The 17,635-nt window shown below is 32.4% G+C and overlaps 1 protein-coding gene across 4 annotated transcripts in view; it reads left to right on the top strand.

The window, feature by feature from the left end:
* LOC125658092 (LIM and senescent cell antigen-like-containing domain protein 1) overlaps nt 1-17,635 on the top strand; it is a 66,239-nt gene that overhangs the window by 21,059 nt on the left and 27,545 nt on the right. For 2 of the 4 annotated variants that reach the window (XM_048889205.2, XM_048889204.2), the window contains exons 2-4: nt 11,280-11,393; nt 14,742-14,787; nt 17,553-17,619. In XM_048889205.2, the coding sequence (XP_048745162.1) occupies nt 11,280-11,393; nt 14,742-14,787; nt 17,553-17,619 (227 nt within the window). Of the gene's footprint in view, nt 1-3,069; nt 4,757-11,279; nt 11,394-14,020; nt 14,164-14,741; nt 14,788-17,552; nt 17,620-17,635 lie in introns of those variants that run through there. The other 2 variants (XM_048889201.2, XM_056149661.1) reach the window with 2 other exon arrangements.

The raw sequence follows: 17,635 nt of genomic DNA on the forward strand, positions 1-17,635 counted from the left end.
AAATATATTCAGGGATTTAGTTTGCTGAAATCTCTCGTACATTTGTTTCTCCAGCCTCCCATGCAGACTAGCTATTACTTTAAAAGCTGTTAAACTAATTAATTAGTCAATAAAATTAGTTGCTTAAGGTTGAATAGTCATGGGATAGATGAACTACAATTATTACAGTTTATCTCCTTTCAGCAATGTATAAATATGTATTACATTAATATTTGTATAAGGGTGAATGTCACTTAGGTTTGCTGATTGATACTGATACATGCAAATACACGAAAATCAAACATGTTTGGTTTTTTGGTCTGGCCTTGCTAATATTTTTTTCTCTTCAAATTATAATTATATTTTAAAAATGAACTATACATATTAGTGATGGGACGATGATCGATTATTATCGAAAATGAATCGGTTTACCTTTTCCGATTATCGATTATAAAATTCTATAATCGAAAGTCGCTGTCAAAACCAAAAATAGAAATGGCGGATAACAAGGACCAAGTTGGTTTCGTATTTTAGTTCATTTCAAAATGGTCATCGCGAGTGAAGACCATGCCGGTTCCAGATAGTGCTAATTTTGCTGTTAAATAAAAGCATGTACAGTCAAAACTGCCATAGCGACCCAGTGTATTAACTTATTAAGCGACTCACTGTCGTATGTGACCATAAAAAGTTCCCCCAAGACGTTACTCTATATATTGTACCTGTATTAAACGACCACCTGTCTGACGCGACCAACAACCATTATTTTTACAACCTTTTCGTGTATTTTCACTAAATTTTACCTCTATTTAACGACTGTACATTTTTCGATTACAATGTGATAACTACTTTTGATTTCGGTGGAGCCAACTATTCTGGGAATTATCGCCCCTAACACTTTCGTTTTCAAACGCACGACTATTCTGGGAATTATCGCCCCTAACACTTTCGTTTTAATACGCACAGTTTGGCGATGATCTTGTTTAATCGGCCCTCTGAATAGATTGTTATACCCAAGCTGTCAACATGCAGTGTCTTGTGTGGTTAATTAATAAAACCCGAGTTGTTGTTTATTTAACAAAATCAAGGATCAGGGAATCAAGGCCGTTGTATTTAAAGGTGTGAATTTCGACAAACTTTAAACCCGGCACGGATAGGCTAGATCGGAAATGAAAATCTACCACTTGTTATACCCTTATGTTCAATAGAGTAAAAAATTTGCCCGATTGCGATATAAATCAGGTAAATATTGTGCTTAGGACTGAAATTTTAAACGGAGTATTCACAGTTTTCCTGCATGAGATACTCGAGTTTTCCAGAATAATGACCGGAATTAGTGGCTCACTTCGACATATGTCCCGAGTATTTGATACGTCCGAGTTCAAGAAAGTTGCCTGCATTAGTTCTAAGCTTAAAAGATTTGCTGTGCATGTACAATGGATATTGTGATTTATTTAATGTTTCTCAAATTGAATAACATTTTTCCAGCATGTATTGTACAAAAGGAGACGCAACACTTCACCATTTGCTTTCTTACCACAAGCATTGCATTTTTTAGTTACACTGTACAAGTAGGCTATACATAAATTCCCTTTACAACAAAGTGTTTATAAGTTTTAGAAAATTTACATGCAGTTCATAAATAATTTTTAAATCTCATGTAAATGTGTAATATGAAATGCATGCAAAGTTTATCATTCTTAAATAGATTAAATGTAATTTTTGATGAATAAAAATTTATGATACCACCCATTGTATTCTAGGTTTTTAACTACAGCGTATTATTAATTGTATTTTACAACTATTAAAACCATACTTGATATTCTTAATGATAAATTCCAAATACATGTAGTAATTTTCTCCATTGTACAAATTATTTGCGAAATTTTATCCATTAACTGCGGAAAATAGGCAACCTGTATTAAGAGACCACCTGTCATATGTGACATTTTTTCCATTCTCCGTTTGACGGTCTCTTAATACAGGTTTGACTGTATTTTTGTTTTTTTTTCAGCACAGTTTTACATGTGCAATTTTTAAAAATACATGTATCTGTTTCAGTCCCAAGGTTAGTGCTAGTTTTATTGTAGTTTGCTGTTGTATAAAAAAATAATGCATGAATGACTAGTTTTGTTCATTTATGTAGTATTCATATAGAGAAAGTAACATACATGGTGGTGCAGAAGGTTTAAACAAATGATATTGAATGAAATTTTAAAAAAAAGGTATCATATAAAAACGATTATTAATCGAAAACTGATCGGTTTTCTACTCCCGATTACAAAACGATTATCGATTATGATTTTAGACCGATTGCCGATCACAAATATATAACCACCATATACACATGTGTCAGATCAAAGATTATAATACATGTATTATCATCACCATGATTGTAAACCATTGCCTGAATGCCATATAGATAAATCTCTTAAATAAAATTGTCATAGTTTTCAGTTGCTTCATGATTGGTAGGTGGTGCATTTAAGCCCTTTGTGTGCCATATGGCTGTGTCAAATCTAGGTAGTAATTACTCCTTCATCAAACACTCATCATTTAGAAGTGAGAATTGAGGGTCTCCATATTGCACAACATCTCATATTGTTATAATAATAGAATATCGAATTTTGTGTTGATCTATTGTGTTCGGTTTACACAATTTTTCAGATTGCACAACATCTGGATTAGACAATAAGTTTTAATGTATTACAGTATTTACTGTTATTGTTTCAATATGTACCGTCCATTTTACGCTACAATAGACATACCTGACTCACAGCTAGGTATTGATTGGTTCAACAAGAATTTTTTCCCTGTCAACACCATCACACCATTGATCACCATATAGGGAGGATTTTGAGTCCAATTTAGGGTAGAAATTAAAACAGGAAAATCTTTCTCTCGCTCTCTCTCTTTCCCCATCAAAAAAAAGAAAAGTAAACATTCATATTTTGATTAATTAGTCTTGATGAGAAGAGAAACATTTCATCTTCCACTGTATTAATCCCCCTCCCTCCTTTAACAGTTTAAAAACAATTTTGAGCTACAGATATATTATCTCCTCCAAAATTTGATCTCTTGTGTTGCAGTTACAAGAAACACCTGAAAAGTTTGCTAAATTTTTGTAAAAACCACACTTGTATGGATTTATGAGTAATCTTGCAAATAAACAGACAGATATGTGTGTAATTCATATAATATATGATTTAAGATACTTACATGTACCTTTAATTTCATTCAATCTCCATACTGAAAAATGAAAGCAAAATACAGAAAGAATGCAGTGACCTGATTCCAACAAGTAACTAGAGCTGGCTGTTGTTGTCTGACAAGGGGGACAGTTTTACGTGTTTAATATATAGTGATTGTAATGCCTGGGTCAGTCCCGGAGGAAACTCCTTTTTTCTGATCTAGATCCATCTAAGCACATTATGTTGACCATTTCTAAACCTACTATGTTGAGTCAATGCAATATTTTTATCTCGGATTGATAAACTTGGTGATTTTCACAATGCTGGCATTGACCATGGGTTTAAAGTTTTATAGTTTAAATGTCTTGTATTATACAGAAAAAAATTGTGTCTTCTTGCAGTCCATTTGGATGTTTGTGTACACTGTTTAGGGGTCTTAAAATGTAACAGAGTGGAAATAGGTGGAGTTGATTTAGAATAGCGTAACATTTTCCTGTTCGACATGACACCAGGATTTTATTTTCTTGCATAATTATTGTATACAGATGATGACCTCATAAAATTTTTATACTAATGAGGCAGATGAAATGGATTTGAATTAATTTCTGGCCTGTTGTGACATTTGCCATGAATGTTTTTTTTCCCTGTGCTTTAAAACTAGGTCAGGAGATGAATTTTTCATATCATTTTCCACCTGAGTAGGAATGTGACGGTCCAAATGCCTTAAAAAGAAAATAGGCTCCTCAACTCGTTCGTGAAGTGGATTTTTGTTGATTGGTTATTTTAGTGACACCGTCGGAAAGTTTAAAATGTATTGAAATTGATGTGTCTTGACTAATTGAGTGAAAAAGAAAACTTTTAGTGTTATTTGATGTGAATTTGGTGGTTGTCAGTATTGATAGATAAGTAGGCACCTGGCAGACTTGTGGATACATATTTACTTACCTGTGTTGAAGATCAGCTCAAGACATCATCAGTTACCAAGTACCTGGCCTACCCTGTACTCAGAAATTTACAGCTCTCAGTCAGAGTGAAAGATGACATCTTGATGTTAAATATTTCACCGTGCTTGACCCCATTTGTGGATGAAAATATACCTGGTAAAATAGTAGATATATGCTGAAGGCAGACACACCTGTGTAATTACAATTCTCTCAGTTTACATATTTTTTCTCGGCCGTATTCAATGTTTGTGTTAGTATCATTTTCCGTGCGATTGCCACAGGCTCCATAGAGGCATTTGTGATGATGTAATGGTTTGTTTTATTATCCAATTTATTATTGATTTTGGTTAAATGGTGCCACATTAAAGAACACTTTTGCAGCCAAAACTGAATTTACACTTCGCTGGGAATCTCAACCTGTGTTTGCACGAACAGCGGCAGCAGAATTACTTGATTTTTACATCTTCAATAAGCTGCAATGGCCAATATTCGTACTAAGCCTGGATATTTCCGACTCCAATCTCTAGGAGAAAATACAGAGAGTGACTTGTTTCAGAGACGACGCTTGCATTTTGACGACCATTTACCAGAAAATATTCTATATGGTGCCACAAATGGCATCGAGGGGGTGGTTCCCTTGAACAGGTAAAGCTATGTGTAAGCCATTGCTTAATATTTTACACTATTGCAATTGATCCTTATAGCTTATCTACAGGGTTTACAATCAAGTGTTTACCGACATAAAGATTGTAGATCATCTTGATTTAAAATTCATGAAAGGTTGTCATTTAAAAATTGTTTACATGTACAGGACATTCAGTTCAGCATGTCTGTACATTCATTCTAGTGTAGAGAAAATGTTAATGTGTGTAGGAGGATTCACTGCATTCGTTATAATAAGGTGGACCAGTAAGATAAATTGTTAGTAGATTGTAAAGCTGTGTTGTATGTGAAATTCAAAATAATTAAATTACAAGTGTGTTTGTTAAGTACATAAACAACTGTGTAAATATAGTACAGGATTTATAATAGTCAGTGTACAGTGCATTATACAGTTACTGAAATGGGTGTATAGTCTTTAGGTTGGGTAGTTTAAATACATGCATAACGAGACCTTATCACCTCAAAATGTTTAAAAAACTGCAAGCGGAAACGACGTGTATATTCATAATTTTGCCCTTAAATTGTCGCACTGGACATTATAGACACAATTGCAATACTGAGTTTCAGATTTTGAAATTATGAACGACCCTTTAATTTCTCTCTGGTTAGCTATTTGGCATGATGGATTACAATTGCATTCATAAAATCATTTTGAATACGAAGAGAGGTCATTTATTATTTTTTAAAAGTATTTTTTTTTAACTGTTTTATTATGTATAACATAATGATCATCCTGCGCCTATATGATCCAAAACTCACTGTCAAGGAATTTGCATTAAGTCTGTTTAAATCGCTGTTATTTCCCATATTGTTTCACAATTTTCATGAATAAACTAATTATTCAATTTTGTAATGCTCATATTTGATAACTAATGATGTTTCATTGATTGTCAGTGAAGTATTTAACTGTTTTACGATTGTTTTTGTTGCAAATCAGTGGATATTATCTAGCTGTGACATTTTTTCTCATCACCTGCAAAAATGACGCGTCACAGCGGCTTCATATAAAATCATTCTACCCAATTTTCTTGTTTGTATTTTCAATATAAAAATATCTTTCATTTAAATGTGTTTGTTAAAGAGATATCCAATATCTTTTTTAAAATTAACGATATTTAAAGTTAATGCTCGGGGATGTAACATTTCGTGTCAATTTTGTTACATCTCTCTTACCACTTTGTTTAGATGCAAGAGGGAAAATTTCGATCAAGGTGTTCTATTTATAGCAAGTGTAGATGTCATAATACTGTTTTAAGAATTATAAGTGGAGTATCAAAATCTAAATTAATTGTTTAAATTAAGGCATAGTGAAAATTTGCATGTTCCAAAAAGGTGGTGAAATTAAAGTTCATAACTAGAAAATCACAAAAAGTTCTTCAGAATGTTTACAAACACATTCACGATAGTAATTGCAAAATAATTCCCTGTTCTCATTTGCCTAAACTGGTACCCTGTTGACTTCACATCTCTATGTTTGTGTGTAGCCACCAATCAGCGGGGTACCAGTTTAATATATTGTCCTCCAGACAAATATTTTATAAAGGGCTGAAATGTCAAAATGACTTAAATTTCAAAGCGCTGCAGCTATAGATAACTCATAATTAATACGACAATTTTTTTTAGTTTTTGCAAAATATTGTGATGTCATTTTTGAGATAAAAGATAGACCCCATGCCTTTAAAAAATAATCATCCTAATTTAATCTACGTTTTCGTGTCAAAACGTTACGTCTATCTAAACATGCCAAATATGAAACGAATGACCAGGTGACAAACATCCTGTTTTTACGGCATTCTCTTGTCTTTGCTTTCATTTTCAGTAGAGACATGTGCACGTTTTGGATCAGTTCCAAGAAAACGATGGACGAGACGAAAGTAGTAAGGGTGTCCTCCACATGTTAGTTACATCACTCATTTTTGTGATTTCAAACTTTGTCGTAGATTTAAAGATGTTTCCTGAAACATTTATATATTTAGAAAGGAATAAAAATTGAGTTTCTTTTAAGTTGTAAATATTGAACAACGCTACATTGACACAGGGTCCATGTCTATCTATTTGGATTGATTGTGTCCACATGCAGTTATATCAAGCTCTCCAAAGAAGAATTGCCTAAATCTGTGTATTCAAAAATGTTCTTTTATGCATGATTAAATTTTTATTTGATTGAGTGAAACTATATTGCGCCAAGATATAACCATTAAGTAAATTCTATATTAAATTTCTAAAAAATTATGAAAGATGTAACGTGGACAATATTAGTAGAATGTGTCATCGTAACATAGCTGCCACCTGGATATTATGGCCCGATTGAAATATAACTGGAAATTTGTAAAAATGTTTACTTTTTTTTTTTTTTTAAAGTTGTTATTTTATTGATGCATCCTTTGATCTGATTCAAATTAAAAGCTTTCAAATAAGAAAATTCTGAACAAGTAAGTTTGATGAAAGACTTTTAGTGTCCAGTGTTACATCTGTTTTTTTCAAATGAGCATTAATTTGGTTCTATTATATGTAGAAGTATCAGAATAAGATTTAAAAAAATTAATGAATTCGTTTCATAGATGATATGGAGTTAATGATAATTAAGGCATTTTGAAATACACATAGGTCTAGATATTATTGTAATAAATGATCCGGATAGGAAACTAATGAAATTAGATAAATGGAACATATTTTACCCGATGATGAGTTCACATGAACATTTTTTTAGCCTAATGTAAAATAAATTATCTCCATATGGCTAAACTAAATATTCATGTGTTATTCTGTACATGTACGGCTACTTTTGTAACAGTCCCCACCACCACCACACACACACACACACACACACACATCATAAACTTAACTCCCTATATAGCAAAACACAAAATAAAAGTGTGAAACATAGGATTAAAATGTTTACTCACTGTGCAAAGTTCTACATGTAGCAACGTGCGTCTGAAATAACGCTGCTGTCCAAAGCCTGGCTATTACTGTTTTCGGCGTGTTTACATGTACATGCGGGATAATAATAAACCCCCCCCCAAACAAATAATAATAAAAATAAGAATCCGCAAACTTATAAAAGATTGTTAAAAGAAGTGATCAATATGCAACATAAACTACATGTAATATTGAAACGCACATACATGTCAATAGATCTTATTCGTAAGTCAACGGTTGGATCCACCATGTTTCCGTGTACATTTTGTGACGTTAAGTTGCAAAATTGCGACGTCAATAACATTCTGGCCAAAACAATGGGTACTTTGAACGTCAATAACTAAAAAAATTGAAAGGATATCGGAAAAAGGATAACATATTTGAAAAATAGATATTCTTGGCTTCTTCTGTCCCCGAGAATCATATCATGTTCTGACTAAGGGCCATTTTTGGCTATTCGTGGCTCTGGTTCTTTAATCACCAAAATTCAAAATCATTATTTTAAAAGCAAAATGGTTCCAAACTGCCAAAAGGTAAGATACCTGTTGGCTCTGTAGTTTAAACCGGTAAGTTCATTATTATTTTCGTCAGACTCAAGGCAAACAACAGTCTGAACATTATTCCACGCTATTTTGTCCCTCTGACATGCAGGTAAAAATAATAAGTACAGGCTGAGCTTGATGTATTTTACTGAAACCGTTTGTAATAAACGCATTGGACCGAAAATCGAGGCAATGAATCAAACATCGAATTGAGCGTTTATATTCAACAGTATCGATATTTCGGTCAATTGTTTCAGCCCTAGTGTGCAACAATTCAAACACGCATTAAAAATGTCCTTCCTTTATGCAATATTACATGTATTTGTGATTTCCGACGCTTGCATTGGGTTTCATCTAGTGTGGTAAATATTTTGGGAGATAAACATTTTCATAAATTAGTCACTAATTAGGTTTAATATTTTTGCGAATTTACTGGTCTTTGGAATGCTGAAGACCACTAAGAGAGGTTGCATATTATATCAAAGTCACAGAATATTGCAAAGTTTCTAAGTGGAGCTAATTTGAGATAACTTACATATCAGAGTCATTTAAATCTCAATTGTAAACAGCTTCCATGGAGTCTATCTTGAATTGGGTCTTGTGTAAATTTTTACCGGCTTCTAGAAAAGATAGTGGATATGTACCTAATTATGTTTACCTTATAACTTGAATGTACCTGGTGGAGTTATAAAAAGCCAGATATTGTGAAAATGTGAAGTACGTGGCTTCACAATAGAAAACTTGCTGGTAAATTTAAGATAATTGAGATGGCAATGTTCTGTTATGCACATGTAGTACAGTACGTAACTGTTGGTTCCTTTAATAGTATTGTTTTTACTCTGTTTCTTATTATTTTTCTCCCATACTTTTTTGTCCTTGAGTGTTCTCAAAAATGATTAAATTTATTAAATGGATCAAGGTAAAACCTTCACAGGGTGATACAGGTGTTCTGCACTTGTGCTTATTTATCATTGGTGGTTTTTAAAATCTCCATAACTTTCTTGAATAATCGAAACATAATGAGATTTATACTATAGGTATATGATAAATAAATATCTGTTGAATGATAGGGAGTTATCCCCATATGTGCGTGTTTATGCATTGTTTTTCTTTTCAATTTTATGGCACCATAACTTGTAAATGAAAGAAGGAAGTGAAATTTTTGCTGTATATTTATGATATGGATGCCTATAAATGGATGGCATGGTAATAATTAATGACTGTATATATAAGCACAAGCATATCCCTTTGATTGAGATTGATTAGATAATGCTGTAACTTGAATAATTATTTTACAAGTGAATGAAATTCATCCTATTACAGTATTTATTATACCCCCCCGAACGAAGTTCCGGGGGGGATATAGGAATATCACTCTCTCTGTCTGTCCGTCCGTCTCTGTCTGTGCAGATTCGTGTCTGGGCCATAACTTCTATGTTCTTTGACATAGGCATACCATATTTGGCACACAGGTGGATCACCATGAGACAATGTGTCGAGTACCTTCATGACCTCTATAAGACCTTGACCCTTGACCTCAAGGTCAAAATTAAAGGTTTTTTACAATGGATTCGTGTCCGGGCCATAACTTCTTTGTTCTTTGACATAGGCATACCATATTTGACACATGAATGTATCACCATGAGACAATGTGTCGGCTACCTTCATGACCTCCATATGACCTTGACCTCAAGATCAAAATTAAAGGTTTTTACAATGGATTCGTGTCAGGGCCATGACTTCAATGTTCTTTGACATAGGCATACCATATTTGACACATGAGTGTATCACCATGAAATGATGTGTCGGGTACCTTCATGACCTCTATATGACCTTGAACTTTGACCTCAAGGTCAAAATTGATTATAGGGATTTGACATAGTCATACCATAAGACATGAGTGTATCACCATGAGACTATGTGTCATGTACATTCATGACCTCTTTATGACCTTGACCTTTGATCTCAAGGTCAAAATTATAGGTTTATACCATGGATTTGTGTTCGGACTATATCTTCCATTTTCTTCTACAAAGGCATACCATATTTTTACACTCAGGAAAGAGGTAATTTATACAGGTCTATTAACAACACCCTTTGGGAGATTGGGGTAAGAGGGGGGTATTCTTATTGAGCATTGCTCACAGTATCTCTTGTTTACTATTTGAAATTCATTTTTACAAGTAATTTATATTTGCTTCATTTCATGAGATTTACTATTTGAAATTCATTCTACATGTATTTGTAACATGATGTATATGTTGATTGAACACCACTTGAGAGATTTGGGGAACATCTGTTTGTAATGTCCCTGACACAAATAGCCCATTTTTACAAGTGATTTATATTTGCTTCAATTCATGAGATGAGCCGAGGTCATGTGACTGGGATGAGTGTCTTTCTGTGATCCCACCTCTGTGGATCCTCCCCACCATTTCCATTCAGATTTCTGATTGTAAATCATAGTACAGTTTACATCAATACATGTACCTCAGGAGCTAAGTAAACATTGTGACATGATGGTCAAGATACTCAAGCCAGTATTTAAAAAAACATTTTGAGAATTAAGAAATGTGGATTTGGTAAAATGGTACATAGAAGCTTTGTTTAGCCACAAAATATCTTGAATGATTGTATAATTAGAATTCATTATCATGAAAATGCAAATAAAATTGTGCAAATATCTATAGATACTTATCAGAAATATGTATTTGTTACATGGTATGGCCTAAATAAGCTAGCTACTAGTACATCTAGGATAAAACAAAACTATCAGGATATTTTTATGACGTGAAATAATGTTCATTGAGGTGAAATAATTTGGTATGAACATCCTGTTTATACCTACATATCTATGAAAACGCAACTCACCAGGACATTAGAAATTATAAGGCAGAATAGTTTTGAAAAGGCTTGATAGATTACAGGATGTTGACAGTGTTTTACACTTGTTGTGTAGTTCTTATTTTCAAATATAGGTACAACTGTACATGTACATAATATTTAATTGACGTAATTTCCTTTTTTCGTTTTATTTGTAGCAGCAACATGTCGTATGGAAATGGGGCCATATGCCATAGGTGTCACGAAGGCTTCGGAGCCAATGAAGAAATAGTCAACTCTAATGGGGAAATGTGGCATACCCAGTGTTTTGTGTAAGTTAAGAGTCCCAGCATGGTTATAACTTTCTGTGATTTACTGGACAGGTTAAAGTAGTCATTTAGATAGTCCAAAGCCTAGAAAGAATTAACCTCATATGGTTCAATCTTGCATGCATAATGGATAGATCTGTAGATGCACACAACCATCCAGGATTCAGAGTTTGCATCTGACCTAAATTTTCCAGACAAGTGATTTCTCAGCAACATAGTACCTACCATGCTTTATAATTAGAATGTGACCTTTAAATGTTAACAGATATTTAATATAATGCCATTCCGGGAGACTTAATCTGACACACAAGCTAAGTTAGTGACAACTCTTGTTAAAGTATACACACAAGCATGCATTAAAACAGCTAGAATAGTTATTTACACACAATGCATGCATTAAACAGCTAGAATAGTTATTTACACACAATGCATGCATTAGAACAGCTAGAATAGTTATTTACACACAAGCATGCATTAAAACAGCTAGAATAGTTATTTACACACAAGCATGCATTAAAACAGCTAGAATAGTTATTTACACACAATGCATGCATTAAAACAGCTAGAATAGTTATTTACACACAATGCATGCATTAAAACAGCTAGAATAGTTATTTACACACAATACATGCATTAGAACAGCTAGAATAGTTATTTACACACAATGCATGCATTAAAACAGCTAGAATAGTTATTTATACACAATGCATGCATTAAAACAGCTAGAATAGTTATTTACACACAATGCATGCATTAAAACAGCTAGAATAGTTATTTATACACAATGCATGCATTAAAACAGCTAGAATAGTTATTTACAAACAATGCATGCATTAGAACAGCTAGAATAGTTATTTACACACAAGCGTGCATTAAAACAGCTAGAATAGTTATTTACACACAAGCATGCATTAAAACAGCTAGAATAGTTATTTACACACAATGCATGCATTAAAACAGCTAGAATAGTTATTTATACACAATGCATGCATTAAAACAGCTAGAATAGTTATTTACAAACAATGCATGCATTAGAACAGCTAGAATAGTTATTTACACACAAGCGTGCATTAAAACAGCTAGAATAGTTATTTACACACAAGCATGCATTAAAACAGCTAGAATAGTTATTTACACACAATGCATGCATTAAAACAGCTAGAATAGTTATTTACAAACAATGCATGCATTAAAACAGCTAGAATAGTTATTTACAAACAATACATGCATTAAAACAGCTAGAATAGTTATTTACACACAATGCATGCATTAAAACAGCTAGAATAGTTATTTACACACAAGCATGCATTAAAACAGCTAGAATAGTTATTTACACACAATGCATGCATTAAAACAGCTAGAATAGTTATTTACACACAATGCATGCATTAGAACAGCTAGAATAGTTATTTACAAACAATGCATGCATTAAAACAGCTAGAATAGTTATTTACAAACAATACATGCATTAAAACAGCTAGAATAGTTATTTACACACAATGCATGCATTAAAACAGCTAGAATAGTTATTTACACACAATGCATGCATTAGAACAGCTAGAATAGTTATTTACAAACAATGTATGCATTAAAACAGCTAGAATAGTTATTTTTCAGCAATAATTGTTTTACAGTTGACTATAGAAATGATATTTACATAGCTTGAACCAAAAGAGGGTGTCAAATAAAATTATGCTTAATCGGATTAATTTAGGAAGTCAGTAGGATTAAATTGTATTTGGTTATACAGTCTGCATTAATCCAAACATCATTGTTGTTGTTGTACTTGCTATTCTTAATGCATTGTTCTATAGGTAGAGCCTTGTTTAGTTTTTAGATTGTTTTAAAATCTTTGGTGCTAAGTTCTGTGTACATGATATATCATTGTATGATATACTTTCCCTGCTGTTTACCTATAAAAAAATTAATAAAATCTAATTCTTTGTTGTACATCTCTCATTGCATTGACATACTTTCATTACCTAAAGAAATGTATGCATGTATTTGCTTTTTTAAATGCAGAATTTGTTTTTTGACATTCATCTTAATGTTAGTGTCCACATTTGTGCATATACTGTGTAGCATATTTATTCTAAACTCATATAAAGTATTTTCATATTTATTCTAAACTCATATAAAGTATTTTCATATTTATTCTAAACTCATATAAAGTATTTTCATATGAATGTGCACATGATTTTGTGAATTAGTACTTAAAAGTTAAAGCTTTATTTTTGGAAATATTAAGTTTCTTTCATCTAAGGTATCAGATAAAGCACTTGCTTGCTGCCATTATTTGTTGTTGCTTTTGATGATGTACAGTGGGGTTTTATGGTGGGGAACTCTTCAGTAACATCTCAATATATATTGACTCTTTTCATCCAAATATCTGGAAATTGGGAAAATGCTATAATCAAATGATTTCCACTGTATTATTAGTGCAAACTTTGTAAGAGTGGAAATTTACATGTATGGATTGTTGTGTACATTTTCCACTTTATTCATGAACTTGACATGTTGGAATTCAAAGTATGTGTTGCTGCCAAAGTACCATTTCCATTTATCCTGCATGTAGATTTCCACATTTACAGTGTTAGCGCATATTTTGTTATCTACGACTGCTTCCTGTATTCATGCTTTCACTGTTGCGTAGAAGCCACAGAAAGGCAGGGGCAGCCCCGAGTTATACGTGCACAAAATGTCACGAGACATTATCTCCGTGGGAACAGATGGTGAATTTTAATGGTCGGGTGTGGCATACTACCTGTTTTGTGTAAGTACTAACTGGTCTCAGGTTTGAAAACTAATGTAATTGGTTGTGATTTGATTTTTAAGTGGTGTTGGGTTGGAGGTAGAAAGTGGTGGTACATTTAGCTATGTTTTTGGAGACACCTAAATTATCCATTTCAAAAACTCTCTATCTGAAGGACTCAAATTATTTTGTCTGAAGGGTAACATAATTTCAGGCTATCACTGTGTTTGCAAGCAAGATCATTCTGTGAGATGGCTTCACACATTGCATATTTCAGCAGCCTCATTATTTCTTTAGCCTCGGCACTTTTCATCCTATTTTATGACACAGCTTTATGCGAATTCAGTTGCTTGTTTTTATCATTACTCTCCCTGTCTGCTTCAGCTTCTTTATGCTATTAGTAAAATGTTGCAATTCCTATGATGAAATAATTCTGTGTAGATATTTATACCTTTAAAATTATTATGTATAGTTATACTGAATAATATGCTTTCTCATATTGAACTACATTTTTTTTATTTATTGAGACCAGTGAAAGGAAGTTAGGTTGTCACAAAGTGAATTTATATAAAAGATTTGATGTCCTTGTATAATTTTAGCTGTGCCCAGTGCTTCCAACCTTTTCCTGAAGGAGTGTTTTATGAGGTAAATTTGATTCTTTGAATAAATATATATATATGTATGTATCCAAATTGTGTTTTTAAAAAAAATCACAGTGTCCGGTATAAAATATTAAAAGAAATAGAATAAACAGTACACAAAGTTAAAAATTTAACGCAAGCGCTTTCATTTTATAATCCTCAGGCGTTACATTTTAAAATAGTTTTGAAATGGTTTGACGTCATAAAGGCGTCCTAACATTTCACACACATAACGACGTCATAATTTAATTTATGACGTCGTTATGTACGTGAAATGTTAGGACGCCTTTATGACGTCAAACCATTTCAAAACTATTTTAAAATGTAACGCCTGAGGATTATAAAATGAAAGCGCTTGCGTTAAATTTTTAACTTTGTGTACTGTTTATTCTATTTCTTTTAATATATGTGTGTGTGTATGTGTGTGTGTGTATATATATATATATATATATATACACACTATATATATATATATATATACACACATACACACACACACACACATATGTAGATATTGAAGAAAATCCTTGATGCACTGTTAAGACACATACATTTAATTCTGTGCATTCTAAAAGTACCTTTGCTATTCTGTTTCTCCAGTGGTAAAGTGTTTCACAGAATTTAAGAACCAGCATGGCAAAGGTATTTTGAATAAGATTTCTATTAGTTCCTATCCAGAAGAGCAATGACTTTTAAAGCCAGGGATTTGGCCTAGGAACAGTCACTTTTTAGGATTGATGTAGCCAAGAATTTAATTCACAGCCCAATGAAGAGTGATTTGGATGATTATAGAATGAAAAGAATATCCAATTTTGAAAATATAATGATATTAAAACTAAATCATATGTATTGAGCAGGTTTAGTGTGTACACACATATATATGTATAAAGCACCTGTAGTGTAGTCATACAGGTAGATTGTCAAACTTAATAATTCACATCTCAAACATCTGATATACCTTTGTTGTATTTTTGCTTTGTTTTCTCTCATAGAAAATACTGCATACAGGGAACTATTTTTTGTTGTATATATTACATTTTGCCATTTACAATAGATCATGAATACCCCGGTACCCCATAATTGTGATAGTGTGTACATGTTAATCATTAAATAGAATTATAATAACCTCCACATACTAAATTATAGTCAAATGTTGCTGGTAATCTTCATCATACTGTCCATTCCTTATAAGGGATGGGAATCGGTAAGAATTTCATAATCGATGATTGGTTTACTGACATAACTAACTAATCATCGATTATAATCGGACATTGAGAAATTCTACAATAAAGTCATTTATATACTGAAAAAAGTGTAAATAAATATTTTCTACATTTGTATTTGTCAGTGTTTCTATTGCTGAGAATGTGTAAATGAATATTTTGTATGTGTATTTGTTATTCTTCTACTTTCTTAATCTCCTTTAATTACATATATAAAAGTTAATACGATTTTTAGAAGGGTTTACGCGCCAAAAACGGATATAGTTTGCTTGGTTATATTCCCGTATATCAAAGTTTCATGTCACTAACTTATGGTAATCCAGCATAATTGAAATTCAACAGAGAAAAAAAGGAAAGAATTTTTTCTTTAAAAAACCCAAAACAAATCAGATCTATTGTCAGCATATTGATAACATGATATGCACATGCAGAGTAACAGTGGCCTTTGAAAGCTGTTTTATCCATGTAATTCACACATGGCTTTGCTCGCATCAAGATTATCTTTGATGGGTGCATGGACTTTCGTTTATATGCCTGAATCAAAGTACGTCTATCTGACCATGTGAACATGCTTTCTTCCTTTCGTTTTCATGTGCACCGCCATTACGATAAATTAGGTTAATAGATAAGTCACGGCAGGAATATTCTCAAAAACTACAGTTGTTTAGAAAACAAAATCTAAAAACCGATTAATTGGAATAAAATTTTCATAATCGAGCGCTTAGAATTTGCCAACAATCGACTGATTTTCGATTATAATCGATGATTGGAACATCACTTTTCCTTATAATGCAAGTACTTGATATCTTGAAATGATTTGTAGATGAAAAATTGCAAGAACATGAATTGATGAGTGGACTGTCGATCAAGCATTTCAGCAATATGAAGATTGAGTCATTTTATATCGTGAATGGTGCCTCTTGTTAATTACTATATTTAGGAATTTTACAGTAGAAGTTTTGAACTTCATAACTAAAGTTAAAGGGACTGGTTCACGATTTTTGATAAAAATATTTTTTCATATTTGATGGTAAACATTAAAAATATAAGTCATTGAATGTTGACAGCCAAAATTTTGACCTTTTGAATGCAAGAATAAAACCAATATTTTAGCCTTAAATCTGTGTTATGTAAACAAAGACTCGTGTCTTTTTATGTATACAAAATAACAAGTGAAATATTGATTTTGAAATATAAAGCATCTTAATTTTGCATAGTCACAAATTTTAACCTCTAGCTGACACAATTACCCCAAAATGCTTGAAATATGAAATATATAATAAACTTGGATCAATATCCATTTCTTTTGAACATTTTGTAAATAATAACATATACTGCAATCTTTGTTTACAAAACAAGTAATGAACTCTCTAAAATGAGCTTCTGTGATAATGTATAACCTTAATTGTTATGTGAACTCTTTTAAACACATTAGACAGTAGATTTTGATCATTAAAAGTGAAAAAGAAAATTTTGGGGGAAATCATGAATCAGTCCCTTTAAATGCTGATCCCAGTGCCTTTACTTTTGATATCTCTACTTTCAGTTTGAAGGAAGAAAATACTGTGAACATGACTTCCATGTTCTGTTTGCACCTTGTTGTGGAAAATGTCGTAAGTTCAACTTATT

The sequence above is a fragment of the Ostrea edulis genome, chromosome 9 (genome assembly GCF_947568905.1).
Source record: "Ostrea edulis chromosome 9, xbOstEdul1.1, whole genome shotgun sequence".
Classification (NCBI taxonomy): Eukaryota; Metazoa; Mollusca; class Bivalvia; order Ostreida; family Ostreidae; genus Ostrea; species Ostrea edulis.